Genomic DNA, 18,338 nt, shown 5'->3' on the forward strand with positions numbered 1-18,338 from the left:
GTAGGCTTAAGATACAGACCCAGGCTTTCGAGAGGCCCGTTGTATCTAGACATGATTAGGATTTGGACGTTTTTGCTATTCAGTGCAAGCTAAATGCTGATGAAAACCCATACGAGACTACAAGCAATTGAATGCAGAGGAAAAATGGCTTTAGTGCTATCTACTGTTCAAATGCGCAATGCTCAGAACGCATGAAGTATTGGCTTTTCCCATTTTCCTGACTATGTCAATGATTTTCGATATTTCGTTTGAACTTTAAAACGAACTTTTCCTGTTTTTACCCTGTGCGGTTACAAATAGGAAATGCCAAAGCAAAAGAAAGATGAACTCTGGTAGGAATAAATCGAGAGCTTTAGCAAGAGTAAGACTATGACAACGAGTACGAAGTTTTACCGTGTAAGAGAATGGCACGAGGAAGTTTGTTGTCGTTGTTGCTTCGTCAAAATTTAGTTTTAGTTGTAAACAACAGAACGAGCCTTTTTATTGTGTAAAACACCGAAGTTTGCAAAGCAGCTACGGCTCTATTTGTCAATAATGATATCAACGAATCGGTAATACTGATTTTGCGAGAATGTAGTACTCTTTAGACTGAAAAATTCACTATTTTAAGTTTTATGTACGATATATTTGTACTATTTTATTGTTTGTTTACCTTTCACTTTGCGTACGAAATACATGAAAGTTTGCAGGTCATATTTTCCTTTTTAATGTACATCAAGCGCTCAAAAAAGGTTCTAAATTAAAGCCTGGATGCTCGAAAATAGTACTGTAAACTAATTTCGTACAGAATGAAAAAATATACCTACTTTATTTGCTTAAAAAGACATCGTGTCGCGACTACGAATTTTTTAAAAAACATCGTACTCAGATTGATGAAGGCTACGTGTTTTTGTTGTCGCAACAATGTTTTTGCGGCAAAATGACGTAAATCGTACTCGTAGTCGTAGTCTTTGCTAAAGCTCCGTAATGAGTCGTACTCGTAGTCTGTGCTAAAGCTCCCTAATATCTCTTAAAATCCCACAACTTTTTCTTATCATACAGGCCCAGTAATTAGCAATCCGTCAATGGGTTGAACAGCTGCAACATGCATACAGTTTAACGAGTAGCATTTCATTATCTCATGGGCAAAATGGCCCCTGAGCGTCAACAAGAAAACTAATCTTCATTCCTGGGGAAAGCACAGAGGTTACTGGAGAAAAAGCTTCTGTTGTTATAAGATAAAAAGTTCACTGCTAGATGTTTTCAAACCGACATTTTTTGTTTAGCCTGACCAAGCACACGTTTACTAGAACTTAGAAACCACATTTTAGAGGAAACAAAATTATAAACCGTGAATGATTTAAATTTTTTGGTTTTTTAGAAACGCAATTCGGGCTTTTCATTTAACTTGATCATGCTACTGGCCTGTTTGTATATTGCCTTATATTTCCATTTTTTTCGTTTTTATTTTGCTATACATATGTTGAAATCGAATATTTGTCTAATTTATATACCTTACATGAAGTATTCGAACGTACTTGGGCAGACAAAGCCATTGAGTTCTATAATAACTGGAGCGGCTATCTTTACTGGGGCGAGGTCGCCAAAAAAATGGCGGCCAACGGACGTATTTCCGCTGAAATGATCGCTTTGCAGAAAAATAATATTCTCGACCTCCCCCTGGTGTCTATAGTAAATTATAAAGAATTTTTCAAAAACAAACACGATATCACAGAATATGGATATCGTTAGTTCCATATTCTGTGACGATTCTTTTTTGGCATTTCTTTTATAATGCCAACACTTCAATCGTTCAATTGTTGGATGTCGTAGTTTCCACAAAAAGGTACATATCGCTTCCCACAGGTGAGGTAGTTGTTTGTTTTGTTAGTCCGTCAACGATTGAAAAGCAATTATACATGCACTTGAAAAGCCATAAAATACATATTAAAGATCGTATTTTTTAAGACTGACTTGAACGCCAAATATACTGATGTTTTCCTGTTTTTGTCTATAAATTTCTGCATACTTTTCTGTCATTTGTTAATGCATGAAATCGTAAATTTACCTATCTATTTGCAAAATAGTTTCCCTAAAGCAAAAAAGACCCTGCACACATTTTGCTCTGTGAAAAGTATCAAGAAGAAATGATCAGCCCCAACAGTACCCATGATTTGGAGCAGAGCTTGTTATGTTGTATTTGCTGACAACATGCAGGGAAGACCAAGAAGTAAAGATGACTGGAAGATGTTATTGATCAGGCAGAGTCTTAAAAAAATGATAATGCTGTAAAGATAATTGATTTATTGTCTGCCTTATCCAGAGTTATTTAATTTGATCATGGTCAAATTCTATGGATGGAGACAATGGATTCACTAATGATGCCTTGAATGCTTTGAAGTTGAAGTTCATGAACCAAAAAAAGATGGCAAGAAGGTTGTGTGTTTTTGATGCTTAATTAAATGTCAATTCACAACATATAAAATGGAAAGGCCATAAAGTTTGTGTCTATGTAAACATTTGTACTGAGATTGATGATGACTTGATGCAGATGTGAAGCATTAAACTGAATAAGCCATTGGGTTTTATATAACATAATGTTTAAATCATGGCATATCTTTATCAAAATATTTTAGTTGAGTGTTGTTTAAATGTTACTAATATCTAATGCACTATACTGAAGCATTAAAGATTCAGTGATGAAACCTTTAAATTTACTGTACTGTATATTTCTTATATATTTCTTATATTTCTTTAAGAAACAGTTTGAGCTTATTTACCTATTAGAGTACAGAATGGGATTTATCATATGCATCATTGCTGCTTTTTAAATAAATGTTTTCACTTTTCAAAGCTTTTCTACAAATATTTTGCTTCTTATTTCTTTTCATGAGATTGATGATATAGAGGTAATATAATCCAATAACTTTATAATTTCTAGAAAGCTGTTAAGCTTCTAGCATAAAAGTACACTATAGGTATTTAATTCATTTGGTTTTATTGCCTTGTTATGACATATCCATATGCATTTCATCATTCATGTATGAAGAAAACACCAAATGTGGATACTCAGAGAACAAAATGCACTACCAACTGCTTATGAAATTTATTATTGAAGTGAAAACTGTTTTAATCATTCAAATTGTGCACTTATATTGAAAATATAGGAAAAACAAAACAAAGTGAAAAATAAGGGTAGAAGTATTAAAACTAAAATGAATTATAAACACCATTGGAAGCATAAGTGTTTTGATGATTATTTGCATTTTGCCCAATTTATATATCAATACAACAAAATCAAAATGTGCTACAACTTTACAAGTATTTGATGCAGTTGCACTTCAGAACATCACAAAAGGTTACTTAAAGTAATTTCTATACAATATTGTTTGTTTTCATTTACCAAACCTATGCAGACTTGAGTCTTTTGAAATTTAATATGAAACTCAATTACAGAAAATACGTAAATATCCAGAGATTTAATATTTACTTTTTAAAGAAACAAGTAAAAGAAGCAAAATAGCAATGATAAAAATAAGCTAACTTCTCTCTCGTGAACCACTGTGGAGATGAACTATGATATACTTTTTTGTATAGACTAAAGAGTTTAATCGATCAAACAAGTTTGACGCTGGTAAGAAAACGACGCATATCTGCATTCATAGATGTGTAGCCGACATAAAGCTCTTTCATCGATAGTTATAAATACATCCTCGTAGGAGCCGATAACTGGAAAGCTATGTTGACTCGCTGTTACGAATTGTAGGTTTTTATCGTGATTTTCATCAAAAAATTGCTTGCCGAATCCCAAATACACACATACATTTTCTTCACTCTTTCCTCAGGAGGGAGTGGGAAATTGTGAAATTTTCGGAAAAGCGGTCAATTTCGGTAAATCTCAGCGGCAACGGACGAAATCCGCCATTTTTTTGGCGTCACCAGATATCTAAGGCCGCGCTTGAGATAGCCGCTCCAGTTATTATAGAACTCAATGGACAAAGCTCGTTATTATTTCACGAGAGATAACATTTTACGCATAAGATGAATGCACTCTTTATGTTTGCTTTTAGAACCAGAGTTTGTTCTGTTTTAAAAACCATGGGTGTACGGAACATGGGGGGCTGGGAGGGAGCCCCCCAAGAAAGTTTGAAGATTGAAAAGTTGGCAACTTTCAAAAATACGGTGGAACTTTCATTGTGAGTTGGGGGAAATATTCGCCGCCCCCCCCAGAAATTATAGCTCTCGACGTCAAAAACATTTTATATAATTGACCAAAATAAACAATGTTTAATTGCGACACTTTGCATGCACGACTCAACCGTTAATTTCTTTTTCATATTTTCTCCAACGTGGAAAGAATCTTGATATCAAAGATTACATTCGATAAAAACAAAGAGCAAGTTGTCGGCAAGTATCTTCACACCTTTTTTTATTTCGAGACTTGATATGATGGCATAGCGAATAATTGTTGCTAATAAGAACTTTCAAGAAGCTGAATGATATCGCGTCTGTGTTTTAAAATAGCTTTTTGAACTGCACATCAAATGTTCCCGGGTGGCGACGTGCCGTTTAACGTATAAATAAACCATATGTTGTCTCTACATTCCTTTTAAGCAATTTTTTTTATGGAAGATGTTTGGTATGTACAAAACAAACATTCGTTTTACTATGCGTAGGTGTTTATAAATTCCGTGTCGGCAGCCATCAAATAAAGCCATTTTCTCTGTACGTGTTCATCTCCAAAGCTGCATTACGCAAAAAGGTGAGTCGTTATTGTCTCATGAAATTCACCTTACGATGTATGTAGATTTAGATATAATAGTGGAGAATATGCTTCAAAAGTCTGCATTTTAACTTCTTAAACAGCTAAGGGTACATATTAAGCTAGATCTAGAAGTTCACAAGCCCCTGAAGATATTTTTCCCAATGCACAGTCCTGACGCGTTAACGATATAATTTTAAGGAAACTAACACAGATATAAACTCAGAGAACGGCGTCAATGCTTTTTTAAGAAATTCTTAACCTATTCTTATGTGTGTTTTGAAAATGCCAGCAAGATATTTACATTAAAAACGTAGATTCCACAGTCTGCAGGCAGACTATAAGTTTGACAATGGCGAGGCTAATTTATTGTACCCAAAGAATGCGTTTGTTGACGTCAACAGAAGAATGGCGAAGTAACTTCCTAAAACGTATAAAGCTAATCATAAATAAGGCTCAAAAGCTGATGTGTGCGTGCTACATTTTGAACAAATACAAATGGAAAAATGTGTTCTGTGGTTGAAAGGTTCTCGTGATTCAGCGTTGTTTATTCGTCATTATCTGACTGAACTTAAAAATTTTACAATTGCTTTTTTTGTACATTTTCTCTCCGCTGTACACGTTATTATATCGCGGGCTACTACAGCTTATTCTACTCAGTCGTATGGGCATTAGCCTAGAAATTCATGACAAATTTTTTACATGAAATAATTGTCTGTCAAAAAGACGCGAGAACAGTTTTATTAACAAAAGAGTACAACTTTGACTACAAAGTGACGTCTGCGCATATATAATTGCAATTTTATCAAATTATCCATAGAAACATATGTAACCTTAAAGTGTTTGAAAATAAAAATGGCTTAAAGTTAAATATATTAAGACTAAATTGGTCATCTTTAATGTTGCTTGTTACCATGGAAACCATAAATGGGAAGTGTTTAGGTACGTTTCGCAATAAGAAGACCGACGCTGTCACACTGTTTCCCTCTCATTTTGCATTATATACCTGCAGAAACCTGTCCAAAACATTCGCATACATGTTACACTCAGAAGGGGGTCACCAGCACCTGTAGGTGTCTTCCTTTTGAAAGTGCAAAGCAAATAAAAACATCACGGAAAGACAATGCCCTTTTGACCTTTAATGACGAAGACTTTTTGCCGATGCTATTTCCCATCAACGACAGGTCGTATGAATGATCGTACGTTACGTGTGACAGGTTTAGCTAGAAAAACTGTTGGCCGTCAGGTGTCTGAAAGATCGGATTTGGCGTTTTATAACTTTATACTCGATGATAGGTTTGTGTATTTCTCGATGCCTTTGGGGAAAGATTTCCGGCCATCACAACGACGAATTTAGCCTATTCAGCTTTTGTTGTTTACTACGAGCTCTTCGGTATGTATATCGGTATAGTATTGGTATTTTCGTATATGTTTGTTAACACCGCGATACAGTTACTCGTTTTATCATGAAAATGTACAGCGGCTTATCAGCCGTTTTCTTTTTGTGTTGTATCGCGATAATTTTTAAGAAATAATTGTGCTGCGTATTGAAGTGTTAATGCTTCACTGGCTTGGATGAGAGAGGTATTTTTGTCGTTTCAAATAAACTCTTTGGCGAGTCTTTGTGTGTCTACAAAAAGAACACCTTAGGTACTATAAAATTCTCCATCTTATCTTCATAAATACTATTTTATTCAATATTAATTGCGAGTTAAGACGTAAAGTTTATGTTTACTGTCGTGTATCTCCGACAGCGCGTATAATTCGGAAAGAGAAAGCGATAGTATTCAACAATTTAGACTGTGTCTGTGTTTTTTTTTTATAATAACCTTTGCAAATGACGGTACTCGATCGTATTAACGTCTGCGTGTTCTAAACTTCTTAATGACTATAATAACCGTCGTGTTTATAGATTCTAAATAAAATAATTCCATTTGAGCGGCCACTAATTGTCACTAAGAACACTTGAGCGAGTTCTAATAAATAATTAGAAAAACATCAAGATCATTTGAACGCGTTCTAATCAATAATCCCATTTGTGCGTGTTCTAACCCATAGAAATGACAATGATTCCATTTGAGCTCGTTCTAATGATCGTAATTATTCTAAGCAATCGGTATGTGTTTTATTTTTACAGCTAAAGCACAAAGTTAAACAGCGATACTCATATTGTTTGTGTGTCACAACCTTCAAATATTGCGAACATTGTTTTCTTTCCCACGCGTTAGTTTATTCACGTTGTCTTAAATATTAGCATCATTTTACTGATGTTTATTTTTACCAAAATCTTTGCAATGAAGTGTAATATTGTATAAACCAGTGGTTAAAAAAATTCAGCGCGTATTCCATCAGTGATTTTCGTTATTGATCGTCTATGCTAACCATCGGTTAACGTGTTTGAAGTTTGAACCGTGTCACATTTGTATATTTTATGTACATTTTACCACTTTGTACAAAAGACCGTGAGCTTTGAAATTTTTTTGTTAACACCTACGAGGAAGCAAGATTATCACAAGGTTTATTATATGGCAATAGACATTCTTATTTTTGCAATTTGCATTGGAAAATGTATTTGCCTTTTTCTGATGAATGAAGTTTTTAGAGTATATAAGTTTGACTACTTCACAAGCACATTTCGCCTCTTCCAAGCACAAGATCTACGTCGTAAACACGATTTACAAACAGTTTTGTGATGACGCCAGCTCTCGTTGTTTTTTATTTTTTTCTTCTCCCCTGCTTAGATCACGAACAAGTAAACAACGCTATGGTCACGCAATCATCATAAAAATGACAAACATTTAAAAATGAACGAGCAAGCAAACCATTTTGCACTTCACGTACATGCAATATGAGAAAAATTTATATATATAGATGCTCTCATTTTACTTAATATTGTTATAATAAGCTGTTATAAGCTCTGTTTTTGCATTCTTGATTATTGAACTCTCTAAAGCGCATTCCACATTGGAACACGTTCCCATTATTCTTGCTACAGTTAAAGGGTTGTTGATTGAGCCATATAGACGTTTCATGAAGTCAGCTTGCTTTACTGAAGACTTAATTGCTTCATTATGTTAGTTTAAGTTTACATTCCGTGCATTCGTGTGTAATTGATCAATTAGTAAATGCTAACAGAATTAGAACAGAATTACGTATTACATTGCATGCACCTTAGAAATCGAATAACACGTGCGCTGCCGCAAGGAAAGCTCCCATGTGGCGAGAGGCCACAGGAATGTTTCGAGAAAACAGCGGAGCTTCGCATGTTTGTCATCACCTCGCGATCGTAAAAAAGATAGGTTATTTTTAATATTTCTGCGACTTAATCTTTTTCCTCGTGCTCTGGATTACTGATGCGACGAGATCAGATGAATGTGGAGAAAAGCGCGATGTATATAAAAAAAGTTTATAAAAATACCTTACGAGGACTCGTTTCACGATTGCGCGTGCAATATTTGCGTGATATTTTGACGTTGCAACTTGCAAGAAACTGTGCACAGTGTGAGACAGAAAACGTTTTGTGCAGAAACGTTGTGCGCAGAAACAGTGTGTTCGTGCAACGCACTGTTACCTTGGAACAGCGTTTACATTGTTTAACAGCGAATGACGTAAGTAAATTTTGACAGACAAAAACAAGTATTTTTACTAGGACTTGCTTATTTACGTAATGTTGGACTTTAAGCTGATTATTGCAAGGTCGATGACTGCTAGTGTTGTCTATCTTCAACAAAAATTTCGCGTGATTGTCATCACTAAGGGAGTGTTTACATGAATCCAGAATGACTTTAAGTCCCGATCGAAACGTTATGTCAATCCGTGTTTACATGGGAAATCAACACAACGATTGACATTTTGCGGGAATTTTGAAATTTGAAGATGGAGAACATAAACATAGCAACCCTTTTTTTTCTGTTTCTCCTGCGTTAATACAGCTTAACACTTGCATGAAACTAATTGTTGTTTTTCTTCGCACTCATTTTAGCCCATTTAGCTTCTTTATTTGCTTCAATTTGCCTGAAGACACTTTGCATGGCGCATGCGCGCTTCGTCATTAATCACAATATCATTCCAGAATGAAACTCAATACGCGTTTACATGAGATTAAAACTAAATTTCGATCCGGAATGAAAATAGGAATGAACTCAATTCTGACCGAGTTGTAACTCATTCCGGATTCATGTAAACATGCAGTAGGATTTCTTTTAAAATGGAATGAGTTCATTCCGGATCGAAAGTCATTCCGGATGCATGTAAACACCCCCTAATTTTACTACAGGTATTTTACTACAGGTACTTTTTTCACTGACAAACGTTTGCTTGATTTGCAGGCTGTTGTGAATCAATTGTTATCCTCTTGTACCTCGTTTTTATCGTGTAAAAGGACTCGGGTCGCTTATAAGGATAACTGTTGATCCATGTGTTGATGAATGAACTGTTATCCTTCTGCCCCTTCCCCTTTATGTTGTTTTGGACGTGCTGTAGATCTGTAGATTTCCAGGCTGTCGTGAATAACTGTTATTCTCAATTGCAATCTCGTTTATTGTCTCGTAATAAAAGGATTGCTTTCCATGCAGGATGCTACTGTTTTACATCTCTCATTTATCATGTATTGACGATTACCGCCTAATTTCCAGGCTGTTACTATTCGACTGTTATCTTTACAACATTTCGGGGAAGCCGCCGGAACTACGATTATTTCCCATGTCAATTGTATTGTTTATTCTCGGCTATGTGGCAATATAAGCGCGTGTTTTAATTAAGTAGCTTGCCTAATATTGGGAACCAAGAATAAGGCACTGTTTACACTAAACCGAATTGCTATAGTAGCAGGTTGAATATTCTTTGTATTAAAAGGCAACGAAATTGTTCAAACACAATCAAATAGACTAAATCTATCAGCTTAATAAGCTTTTACTCCGTACAGTTACCCTTTAAAGCAAATGACGACGTCGTGATCAGGGAATCCGGTATAGTGTAAACGCAGCCTAATATAAAACGTAAAATAAGTTTTGTGTTCAATTAGGTATTAAGTTGCGACGCCATGCGAGGCGTTTGCCTCTAATTTTTTTTGTTTTACGTTATTGAGCGTTCGTTTCCTGAGAACATTGAATCTCTGACGTCAATTGTGGGCGGTAGACGTGACGTTTGGTTCACCACTTGGAAATAACGCGATTAAATTTTCTGTACTGAATGGTCTCTTTTACTCAGTAATTCCCCTTATATTTATTATTAATATATTATGTATAAAATTACAGCTGATTCGACCGACATATCTTTGTGTGATTCTTCGCAAGACGTCGATAGTCGTATTTTGACCTGTTTATTGTTTCGTGTTTAATTGTCGATTGTTTACATCAAAGTTTTCACCGCTTGTCCCTTTCACAACTTTACTTTTCCCGGTGATCATAATATTGGCGTTGCAGTGTCATTGCATCACTGCTTTTCGACATTGCCTGACTTTCATTCATGCAGCGAGGCTATGTTTTTCTTCGTCAAATGCTCTGAAAACTAGATTGTTCTGCTGCTGGTTTTGTTTGTTTCATACTCTGAACATGCGCAGTAGTGTTGTCGTAATTAAGCAATGGCTATCTTCAGCTGGCCAATCTGTTCGGCGCTATTTAAATTAGGCTGTATAATAACGTCAATTTTGTTATAGCAGGCAACCAACAGGTTTCAACGTCTATCATATATGTATTGGTATATGTAATTGGATTAGACTGCCAAGGCAAATTATTTCTAACCAAACGCTAGATGAACTGCAGGTGCAAATGAAATACGTTTCGCGATGACGTTTGATAACCTAAATTGAACCATCGAGAAGGTTATTAGCACCTTCAACACACCAGCACCGAGTCACACGCGATCTCTGCGGGCATATCACCGACCTTGTATTCATGTTCTTTTTAGAGTTTGCAATTTGAAGGTATTTTGAGAAAGCGGAGAGGGAAATCGTCGCAGAAAAAACAAGGTTTGTGATATTTTTTATCTGTAATTCCACCGCAAAATTTCAACTTGTCGGTTTCACAAAATATTCCTACCAAGAGAAATGTCCCTTTAATATATTGCGTCTGTAATTGGTTCGGCAATCTGATTTGTATAAACAATAGTTAATAAATAGAAAGAGAATATCGATTACCGAATACATGAAAGTTTAGCGGCTTCCCGAATTTGAGGAATTTCTCTGTGTCTTGTGCGACTTTGGCTTTCATGTGATTTCTAATGATATAATTAGGAATTCCTTATGATCTATATTTGTACATTTGTATTTTAAAAATTGTTTAGTATCATTTGTGTGTGTATTTCTTTGTATTTGCATCCTAAGTATACTTATACTCACCTTATGCAAACCTTTTAATATACAGTATGAAGACAACTAGCGTTATCTTAGTCACAAAGCAAAGGTAGCCATCGAATTTCAAGCATTCGATCAGTTAAAATTGACATTCCTTGATTTTTCTGTTGAACTGCATACTGTTTACAATGACTCTGCTTTTTATATAATGCTGCGTCTTGTCTGTCAAATTACGTTGGATTAAAATATTTGCGCTGTCGGCTTTTGCAATCTTTGCCTGTTTTCTAAAAACGTATGTAAACATAATAAGGTGAAGGGGGAAAGTTAAAATTATAGATCGTTTGCTTTACTTTTCTTGACTATCGCGTGATTATTTAGTTGATGCGCTTTGCTGTGTATAATATCTTGGGGTGCTGTTTCAAGTGTGCGTATTTCCTGTAAATTCCCCACATAAAAAGAAGTAATTGTTATCTCTTAGTTCAAATTTGTATTTTTCCACTATTTCGCACAATTTACCGGTGTACATGCATCGCATTGTAGGCTATTATGGAAGGCTATTATCGTTTTGAAATTGTATATGATTTTTGAATTGAAAATATGCGCATTTTAATGTTCGCCCTGAAGCGTAACAAGTGAAAAGAATGCGCATGTAGGTAGCATAATCAAAGCATGTGCAAACACAATCACAGCATGTGCGAGAGGCACATCTATTGCATGTGCAATCGGACTACATATTTTATAATCAATTTTACCATTATTTTTTGTAAAATATTCCATTTAACCTTACCCCCCGGAGTTCACTGACGCCGTTGCTTGCCATTATAACTCATTTGCATTTGTTTGAACGTGTACCAGTTATTTACTCGAGTCAAACTAGAAAGTTCAAAGAACAATCTCTTGGGTCGTGTTTATTTAATAAACCAGAAACCCCGTTTTTCCCAAGACAAGGTTATTCTCGTATCACAATCTTTTTAAGACCAAGTTTACTTCAGGATCTCGTCAATTATAGGAAAGACCACTTGTTATCGTGAAGACTGTTAAAGTCTTTGTGTTGTTCTTTGTGTCATGTGATCACTTTTAGAAAAGTGATGAGGTGAATTTTGTCGTTGAGTTTGTCTTACGAGTTTGAGAATGTCAGCATTTTTATATATGTTCATTGGATATGTTTCGTTATAAAAACAATGCATTTCAAAATAAATATATAACGACATATTTCGAGAATTTGCTATGCAAAGACTAAGACATACGGGTTGGCTACACTGCTTTAAACAAGCCATACTGTCTGCGTGGCAGTTTTTGTGGAAATATTTTGATTGTGCGAGAGAATTTTTCTTCATTTCTTGAACCAGCGCAGTTAATTGCTGTACTATAGTTATTCATCGCTTTAATTCATTTCATTGTTATTTCGTTTTCCTTTAGTGATTGCTGTTATGGATAAGACACAAGTCTTTCTCTTGCTCGTCAATTTGATAAAATTTTGCGCTTCTTACCATCTTGGCTTTTTTGTACCTATCTTCGAGGAAGCCGACTTCCTTGGTACGAGAGAGGAATTCGCCGGACAAAGCTTTGCGCATGCGCTAACGATTGCTATTGATGACGTCAATACCAACTCCACTATCCTACCAGGTCATAACCTAACCTACAGTTGGACAAATAGCAAGGATAATTTGAATGCGCTAAGAGCCATGCACGAAAGGTACATTTCCCCTGCCAAGAATCCTGTTGACGTGTTCATTGGGCCCGCGCACAAGTGTGCAGCGCCCGCTCGTGTTGCAGAAGCATTTCATGTTCCAATGATATCTTATGTAAGTCTATTGTTGTTATCATTTTGTTTGGGTCCGGTAGCGGACAGGGATTTAGAACCCAATCCCCTAGATTTCTAACTACCATGTCAATGTCATATGTGGTGAGGCAAGGACGCCATCTTGAATAGTGTCAAAAAAGCGAAACTCTTTATCAAAACTAAGTTAAAAGAAAATTTGAAAAGCAATCTTATCAAATATTTGAAAACAAATCTAGACTATCAACGCATAAGGAGATTTTACTCTTACTCAACGTCAGTTTTACCACCTTTCATGACGACGGTTTGCCTCATTTGTAACTATTGAATTTCGTCGGAGTCAGGTATCTACTAGACTGGGTTCTAGGTTAATGCTTTCTACCTATATGATCAGTTTTATTAATGATTCGGTGCAATACCTTATAGAAGCGGTATCGTTATTGTTTGATTCAACATTAGCGTAGTCATCTTCATTGTTAATTGAATACATTGACGGATTTTAATATTTTTGACAAAGGTGTTGCTAAAAATTTTAGGGAGTGAAGGGGTTGAGTCATTGAACTAAAATACATGGAACGCTACCTGAAGTAAATAATTGAAGCCAAATCTTACATCCAGACACGCGAGATTACACCCCAGACACGCGTGTGTCGTGTTTCGAGATTCTCTCGCGGAGTGAATATTGATTGACTTCAGACGCGTGTCTGGGGTGAAATCACGGCTTCAAAAAATTATTACGATTTTATTTTACAGGTAGCGTTCCATGTATTTTAGTTCAGTGGGTTGAGCTGATAAGGTTGTGACGTAAGACAATGTAAGGGTCTAGATTTCAGGGGTGGTCTGGTAGTGCAATCATCTTAGGTAATCTAGAAAGTTGTAACATTGCCCAAAAAAACTAAGTTGAAATGTACTACTGTTTTCTTTAGCTGAAAAACGGAGGGGTTGGGGGTTAAGATGTTCCTTAGAGAGGTGAACAATTTATGTAAGGGATGAAGTTTTGGGGGGGGGACACCCCCTGCTCCCCTCCCGAATATCAGTCGATGCTTGAATGCTTGAAGATGACTACCGCTAAGGTTGTCAAAACGTCAGTCAACATCAACTAAAACAGTCCTTCTCAGGACTATACCAACCTGGACGATCTGTATCTATGAACATGTAGGATAAGATTGCAGTATATAGCTTCCCTTACAATTGATCTAATTTATATATTGCAATGACGCAATGATGTTGTTTATTTAAAGTTTTGCTCCGAATCTGCTCATTTCACGAAGCAAGATTACCCACTATTCGTTCAAACATATCAAAACGTTAATTCGCAAGCGTACACCACGCTGTTGGATCTTCTGAAAACCATGCGTTGGTCGAGAATTGGTGTTATCAGTGAAGAAGGCGACACCTACTGGGAAAATTTAGCTGGTCTTATTTCGAGGAATATTGACATCAATGTTGTTCGCTGGGAAAGGGTTCCAAAAGAAGGGAAATTCGACAAATTCGGCATGAGAATGAATTTTGAAAATTTATATAAAGAAAGAAATAATTCTCTGGCTCGGGTTCGTCGTGCTCTCCTCGATATGACGAAGGAAATGCGTATAAAAAGTAAGTTGAAATCATTGAACTGATTACAATGTTATGGCTACTTTCCGCCAAAATTTGTCACCGCATGCATTAGGGAGTTTTAGCCTGCGACGAGGCTGGGTTTCACCACCGTATTAAGATTACGGAAGGCCTGATCAATGAACTGTAATGTCAACTGGAACGCTAACAACGCCGCCATCTTTGAGGCCGAAAATGAAGGTTTTTTCTGAGTTTTTAGAAGTTTCATAATATTGTTTTAGAAAATCAACAACGATATACATAAAATACTGTAGCACAAATTGCCATTAAAAGTTTTAACTCACAAGATTTTGTTTTAAACCGAAAGACTCACATATAAATACATCATAAAGCGCTTCATCAAAATGGCGTATAGAACGAGCATTAAAGTTAGCGTTCCAGTTTATATTACAGTTCACTTGGCCAAATTGTACAACTTTAGTTTGTCGGATAATCATTGGGTGACAAATCTGGAAAGCGAACTTAATGTCACTTTTTGTCAGTTTGTCGGTTGGCATTGACGTAAATTATGAAAAATCAGAATTGTATGGAGAAACACAAAAATTAAGGGCTTTGCCTTATTGACGTCATTTCCTGCAACACTTAAAGACGTAGTATGATTATTGTTCGGGTGCAGGCGTCGGATTTCGGAAATGACGCTTTGTTTTTCATCGCATTTATTGTTGCAAGTGTGTTCGAGCCATTGAACTAAAATACATGTACAGGAACGCTACTTGTAATACAAAACCCTAATAATTTTTTGAAGCCGTGATTTTACCCCAGACACGCGTGTGTAGTAAATCAATTATCACTGCACGAGAGAACCACGAAACACTACAAACACGCGTGTCTGGGGTTTAATCTCGCGTGTCTGAGTGTAAGATTTGGCTTCAATTATTTGCTTAAGGTAGCGTTCCATGTATTTTAGTTCAATGGTTCGAGCGAAGTTTGTTGTATCCAATGAATGCTATTGCTGTTGGTGTCGTATTTATCGGCATGAGAAATTTGTCATCCAATGCTTGTGGGATAAGGTTTTGACAATGCGCATTTGCACATGCGTATAGCGTGAAGCCGTCGTGCATGTATTTGTGCATTGACTGACCTCTATGTTTTCAATAAATTTAACCTGACGCTGGAGTAAACGCCTGAATGCAGGCGTTTGGTCTGTTACAAAACTAGAAAGGTATATAGATAGGTAGATAGACAGTTAATCTGCTAAAAACTTTGCTGCCATAATAGATAAATTACGTATAGTATAAACACAAATATCTTTAAAAGTAGATTAATCATTATATAATAAAAACATTAAAACGAAGTCTATAAATCTTGTTAATTTCATTATTGTTTTTTTTCAGTATTTGTTCTGCTGACCTCCTTTCCCGTTGTCATCGAAATTATGTCTCAGGTGGACATCTTGGGGCTCAATGATCTTTCCCAGCCACGTAGGGCATTCATTGCGTTCCAGTTGGACCAAAAAAAGCGTCGTTCTGACTATTTTGGAGAGACTCAGATGTTTTATGCACCCCTTGCGGAACCCGTTAAGGAAGTGCAGTTCCATGCTACAAAAGCAGCGAGGTCACTGCTTGTTATTTCGGCTGGTGTCCCACAATCTCGTCTGAGGTACGAGCACTTTCGACAGGAATTAATTCGTAGAACGGAACACGAACCCCCTTTTAAAGACGAATCTATCTATGACTTTAACACGGTAGGTGTTTTTTCAAGGTCAGATTTTATGGTCGATTCGTTTTCTCTTCATGTTCCATGTAATTTAGGTGTGATAGCTGTTTTCACACGCTGTGTTATTTTTACATCAGTTAACATTGCGGCTTTTTTCACATAAATTGTGCGGGGTTTTAACACGGTGCATTTTCAAATGTTTTTACGTGTTATTTTCACATAAATTGTGCAGGTTTTTTAACACGTTACGTCTTCAAATATTTTAATGTGTTATGGATATGTTGTGTTTGCTTAAATACGTTAACATGTTTTTACTCACAGGGGCAAGTGGAGATTTGTGGGATCGCGTGTGATCTTTAGTGTTTTCTTAAATATGTTAACATGTTTTTACCCACAGGGGCAAGTGGAGATTGGTGGGATCGTGTGTGATCTTTAGTGTTCTCTTAGATACGTTAACATGTTTTACCCACAGGGGCAAGTGGAGATTGGTGGGATCGCGTGTGATCTTTAGTGTTCTCTTAGATACGTTAACATGTTTTTACCCACAGGGGCAAGTGGAGATTGGTGGGATCGCGTGTGATCTTTAGTGTTCTCTTAGATACGTTAACATGTTTTACCCACAGGGCAAGTGGAGATTGGTGGGATCGCGTGTGATCTTTAGTGTTCTCTTAGATACGTTAACATGTTTTACCCACAGGGCAAGTGGAGATTGGTGGGATCGCGTGTGATCTTTAGTGTTCTCTTAGATACGTTAACATGTTTTACCCACAGGGGCAAGTGGAGATTGGTGGGATCGCGTGTGATCTTTATGATGCTGTCTATCAATATGCACTTGCTTTGGATCGTCTTCACAAGAAAAACGCTACCATTACTAGCGAGAGTGTCCTTGAGGAATTTCGAAGTCACTCATATACAGGTAAGCCATAATAACGATTGAATACCGATGAAAACCGAGCATGCTCAGTTTCTATACAGGTAAGCCATAATAACGATTAAATACCGATGAAAACCGAGCATGCTCAGTTTCTATCTCTGTCAGCTTCTATCGCACAGACTCGTTACACAGCTCATTCTAAAGCTTTCAATGAGAGCTTTCGATCACAATAAAGTAGATTTATAATCAACCATGTTAACTGTGTTTTTTTTTCACTTTGATCGTAACATTGTGTTGTACTGTAGGACTGAATGGACGTCAAAACTCGACTGAATTTTACCGAAACTTGTTTTATTGTTTTTAATTTATAAATAAAACGTGTTTGTTGTGTTTGCACAGGCTTATGCAAACTGAGGAGACCTTTGGGAGAACTCGAGAGCAGATCAAGTTTCACCTGCTCGAGAGTTCTCACAAACATCTGTGAGGTTTTCCTAAGCCTGTGCAAACACGAAAAATGATTTTACAACGGCGCGTGTGAATTTACAACGGCGCATGTGAATTTACAACGGCGCGTGTGAATTTACAACAACGATGAATTTACAACAACGATGAATTTACAACAACGATGAATTTACAACAACGATGAATTTACAACAACGATGAATTTACAACAACGATGAATTTACAACGGCGCGTGTGAATTTACAATGGCGCGTGTGAATTTACAACGGCGCGTGTGAATTTACAATGGCGCGTGTGAATTTACAACAACGGCGAATTTACAACGGCGCGTGTGAATTTACAACAACGGTAAATTTACAACAACGATGAATTTACAACGGCGCGTGTGAATTTACAACGGCGCGTGTGAATTTACAACGGCGCGTGTGAATTTACAACGGCGTGTGAATTTACAATGGCGCGTGTGAATTTACAACGGCGCGTGTGAATTTACAATGGCGCGTGTGAATTTACAACAACGATGAATTTACAACAACGATGAATTTACAACAACGATGAATTTACAACAACGATGAATTTACAACAACGATGAATTTACAACGGCGCGTGTGAATTTACAACAACGATGAATTTACAACGGCGCGTGTGAATTTACAACGGCGCGTGTGAATTTACAATGGCGCGTGTGAATTTACAACAACGATGAATTTACAACGGCGCGTGTGAATTTACAATGGCGCGTGTGAATTTACAACAACGATGAATTTACAACAACGATGAATTTACAACGGCGCGTGTGAATTTACAATGGCGCGTGTGAATTTACAACAACGGCGAATTTACAACGGCGCATGTGAATTTACAACAACGATGAATTTACAACGGCGCGTGTGAATTTACAACGACGCGTGAATTTACA

At 36.6% G+C, this 18,338-nt stretch overlaps 1 protein-coding gene and 1 long non-coding RNA gene across 6 annotated transcripts in view; one reads left to right on the forward strand and one right to left on the reverse strand.

Moving 5' to 3' along the window:
* The window catches only part of LOC124447897 (speract receptor-like), a 34,135-nt gene that overhangs the window by 3,899 nt on the left and 11,898 nt on the right, over positions 1-18,338 (forward strand). Inside the window, exons 1-8 of one of the 5 annotated variants that reach the window (XM_046998887.1) lie at positions 4,030-4,175; positions 4,337-4,386; positions 4,656-4,741; positions 10,649-10,709; positions 12,453-12,838; positions 14,055-14,409; positions 15,762-16,111; positions 16,855-16,999. In XM_046998887.1, coding sequence (XP_046854843.1) covers positions 4,036-4,175; positions 4,337-4,386; positions 4,656-4,741; positions 10,649-10,709; positions 12,453-12,838; positions 14,055-14,409; positions 15,762-16,111; positions 16,855-16,999 — 1,573 coding nt within the window. In that variant the 5' untranslated portion in view covers positions 4,030-4,035. Of the gene's footprint in view, positions 1-4,029; positions 4,176-4,336; positions 4,387-4,655; positions 4,742-5,909; positions 6,135-8,079; positions 8,350-10,648; positions 10,710-12,104; positions 12,127-12,452; positions 12,839-14,054; positions 14,410-15,761; positions 16,112-16,854; positions 17,000-18,338 lie in introns of those variants that run through there. The other 4 variants (XM_046998889.1, XM_046998890.1, XM_046998888.1 and 1 more) reach the window with 4 other exon arrangements.
* Positions 4,228-5,799, reverse strand: LOC124447910. Its single transcript, XR_006948881.1, has 2 exons — positions 5,748-5,799; positions 4,228-5,165 (listed from the first exon to the last, which is right to left on the reverse strand). It is a non-coding gene; the product is annotated as an uncharacterized LOC124447910 (long non-coding RNA).

Source organism: Xenia sp. Carnegie-2017, unplaced genomic scaffold (assembly GCF_021976095.1).
Source record: "Xenia sp. Carnegie-2017 unplaced genomic scaffold, XeniaSp_v1 HiC_scaffold_23, whole genome shotgun sequence".
NCBI classification, from domain to species: Eukaryota; Metazoa; Cnidaria; class Anthozoa; order Malacalcyonacea; family Xeniidae; genus Xenia; species Xenia sp. Carnegie-2017.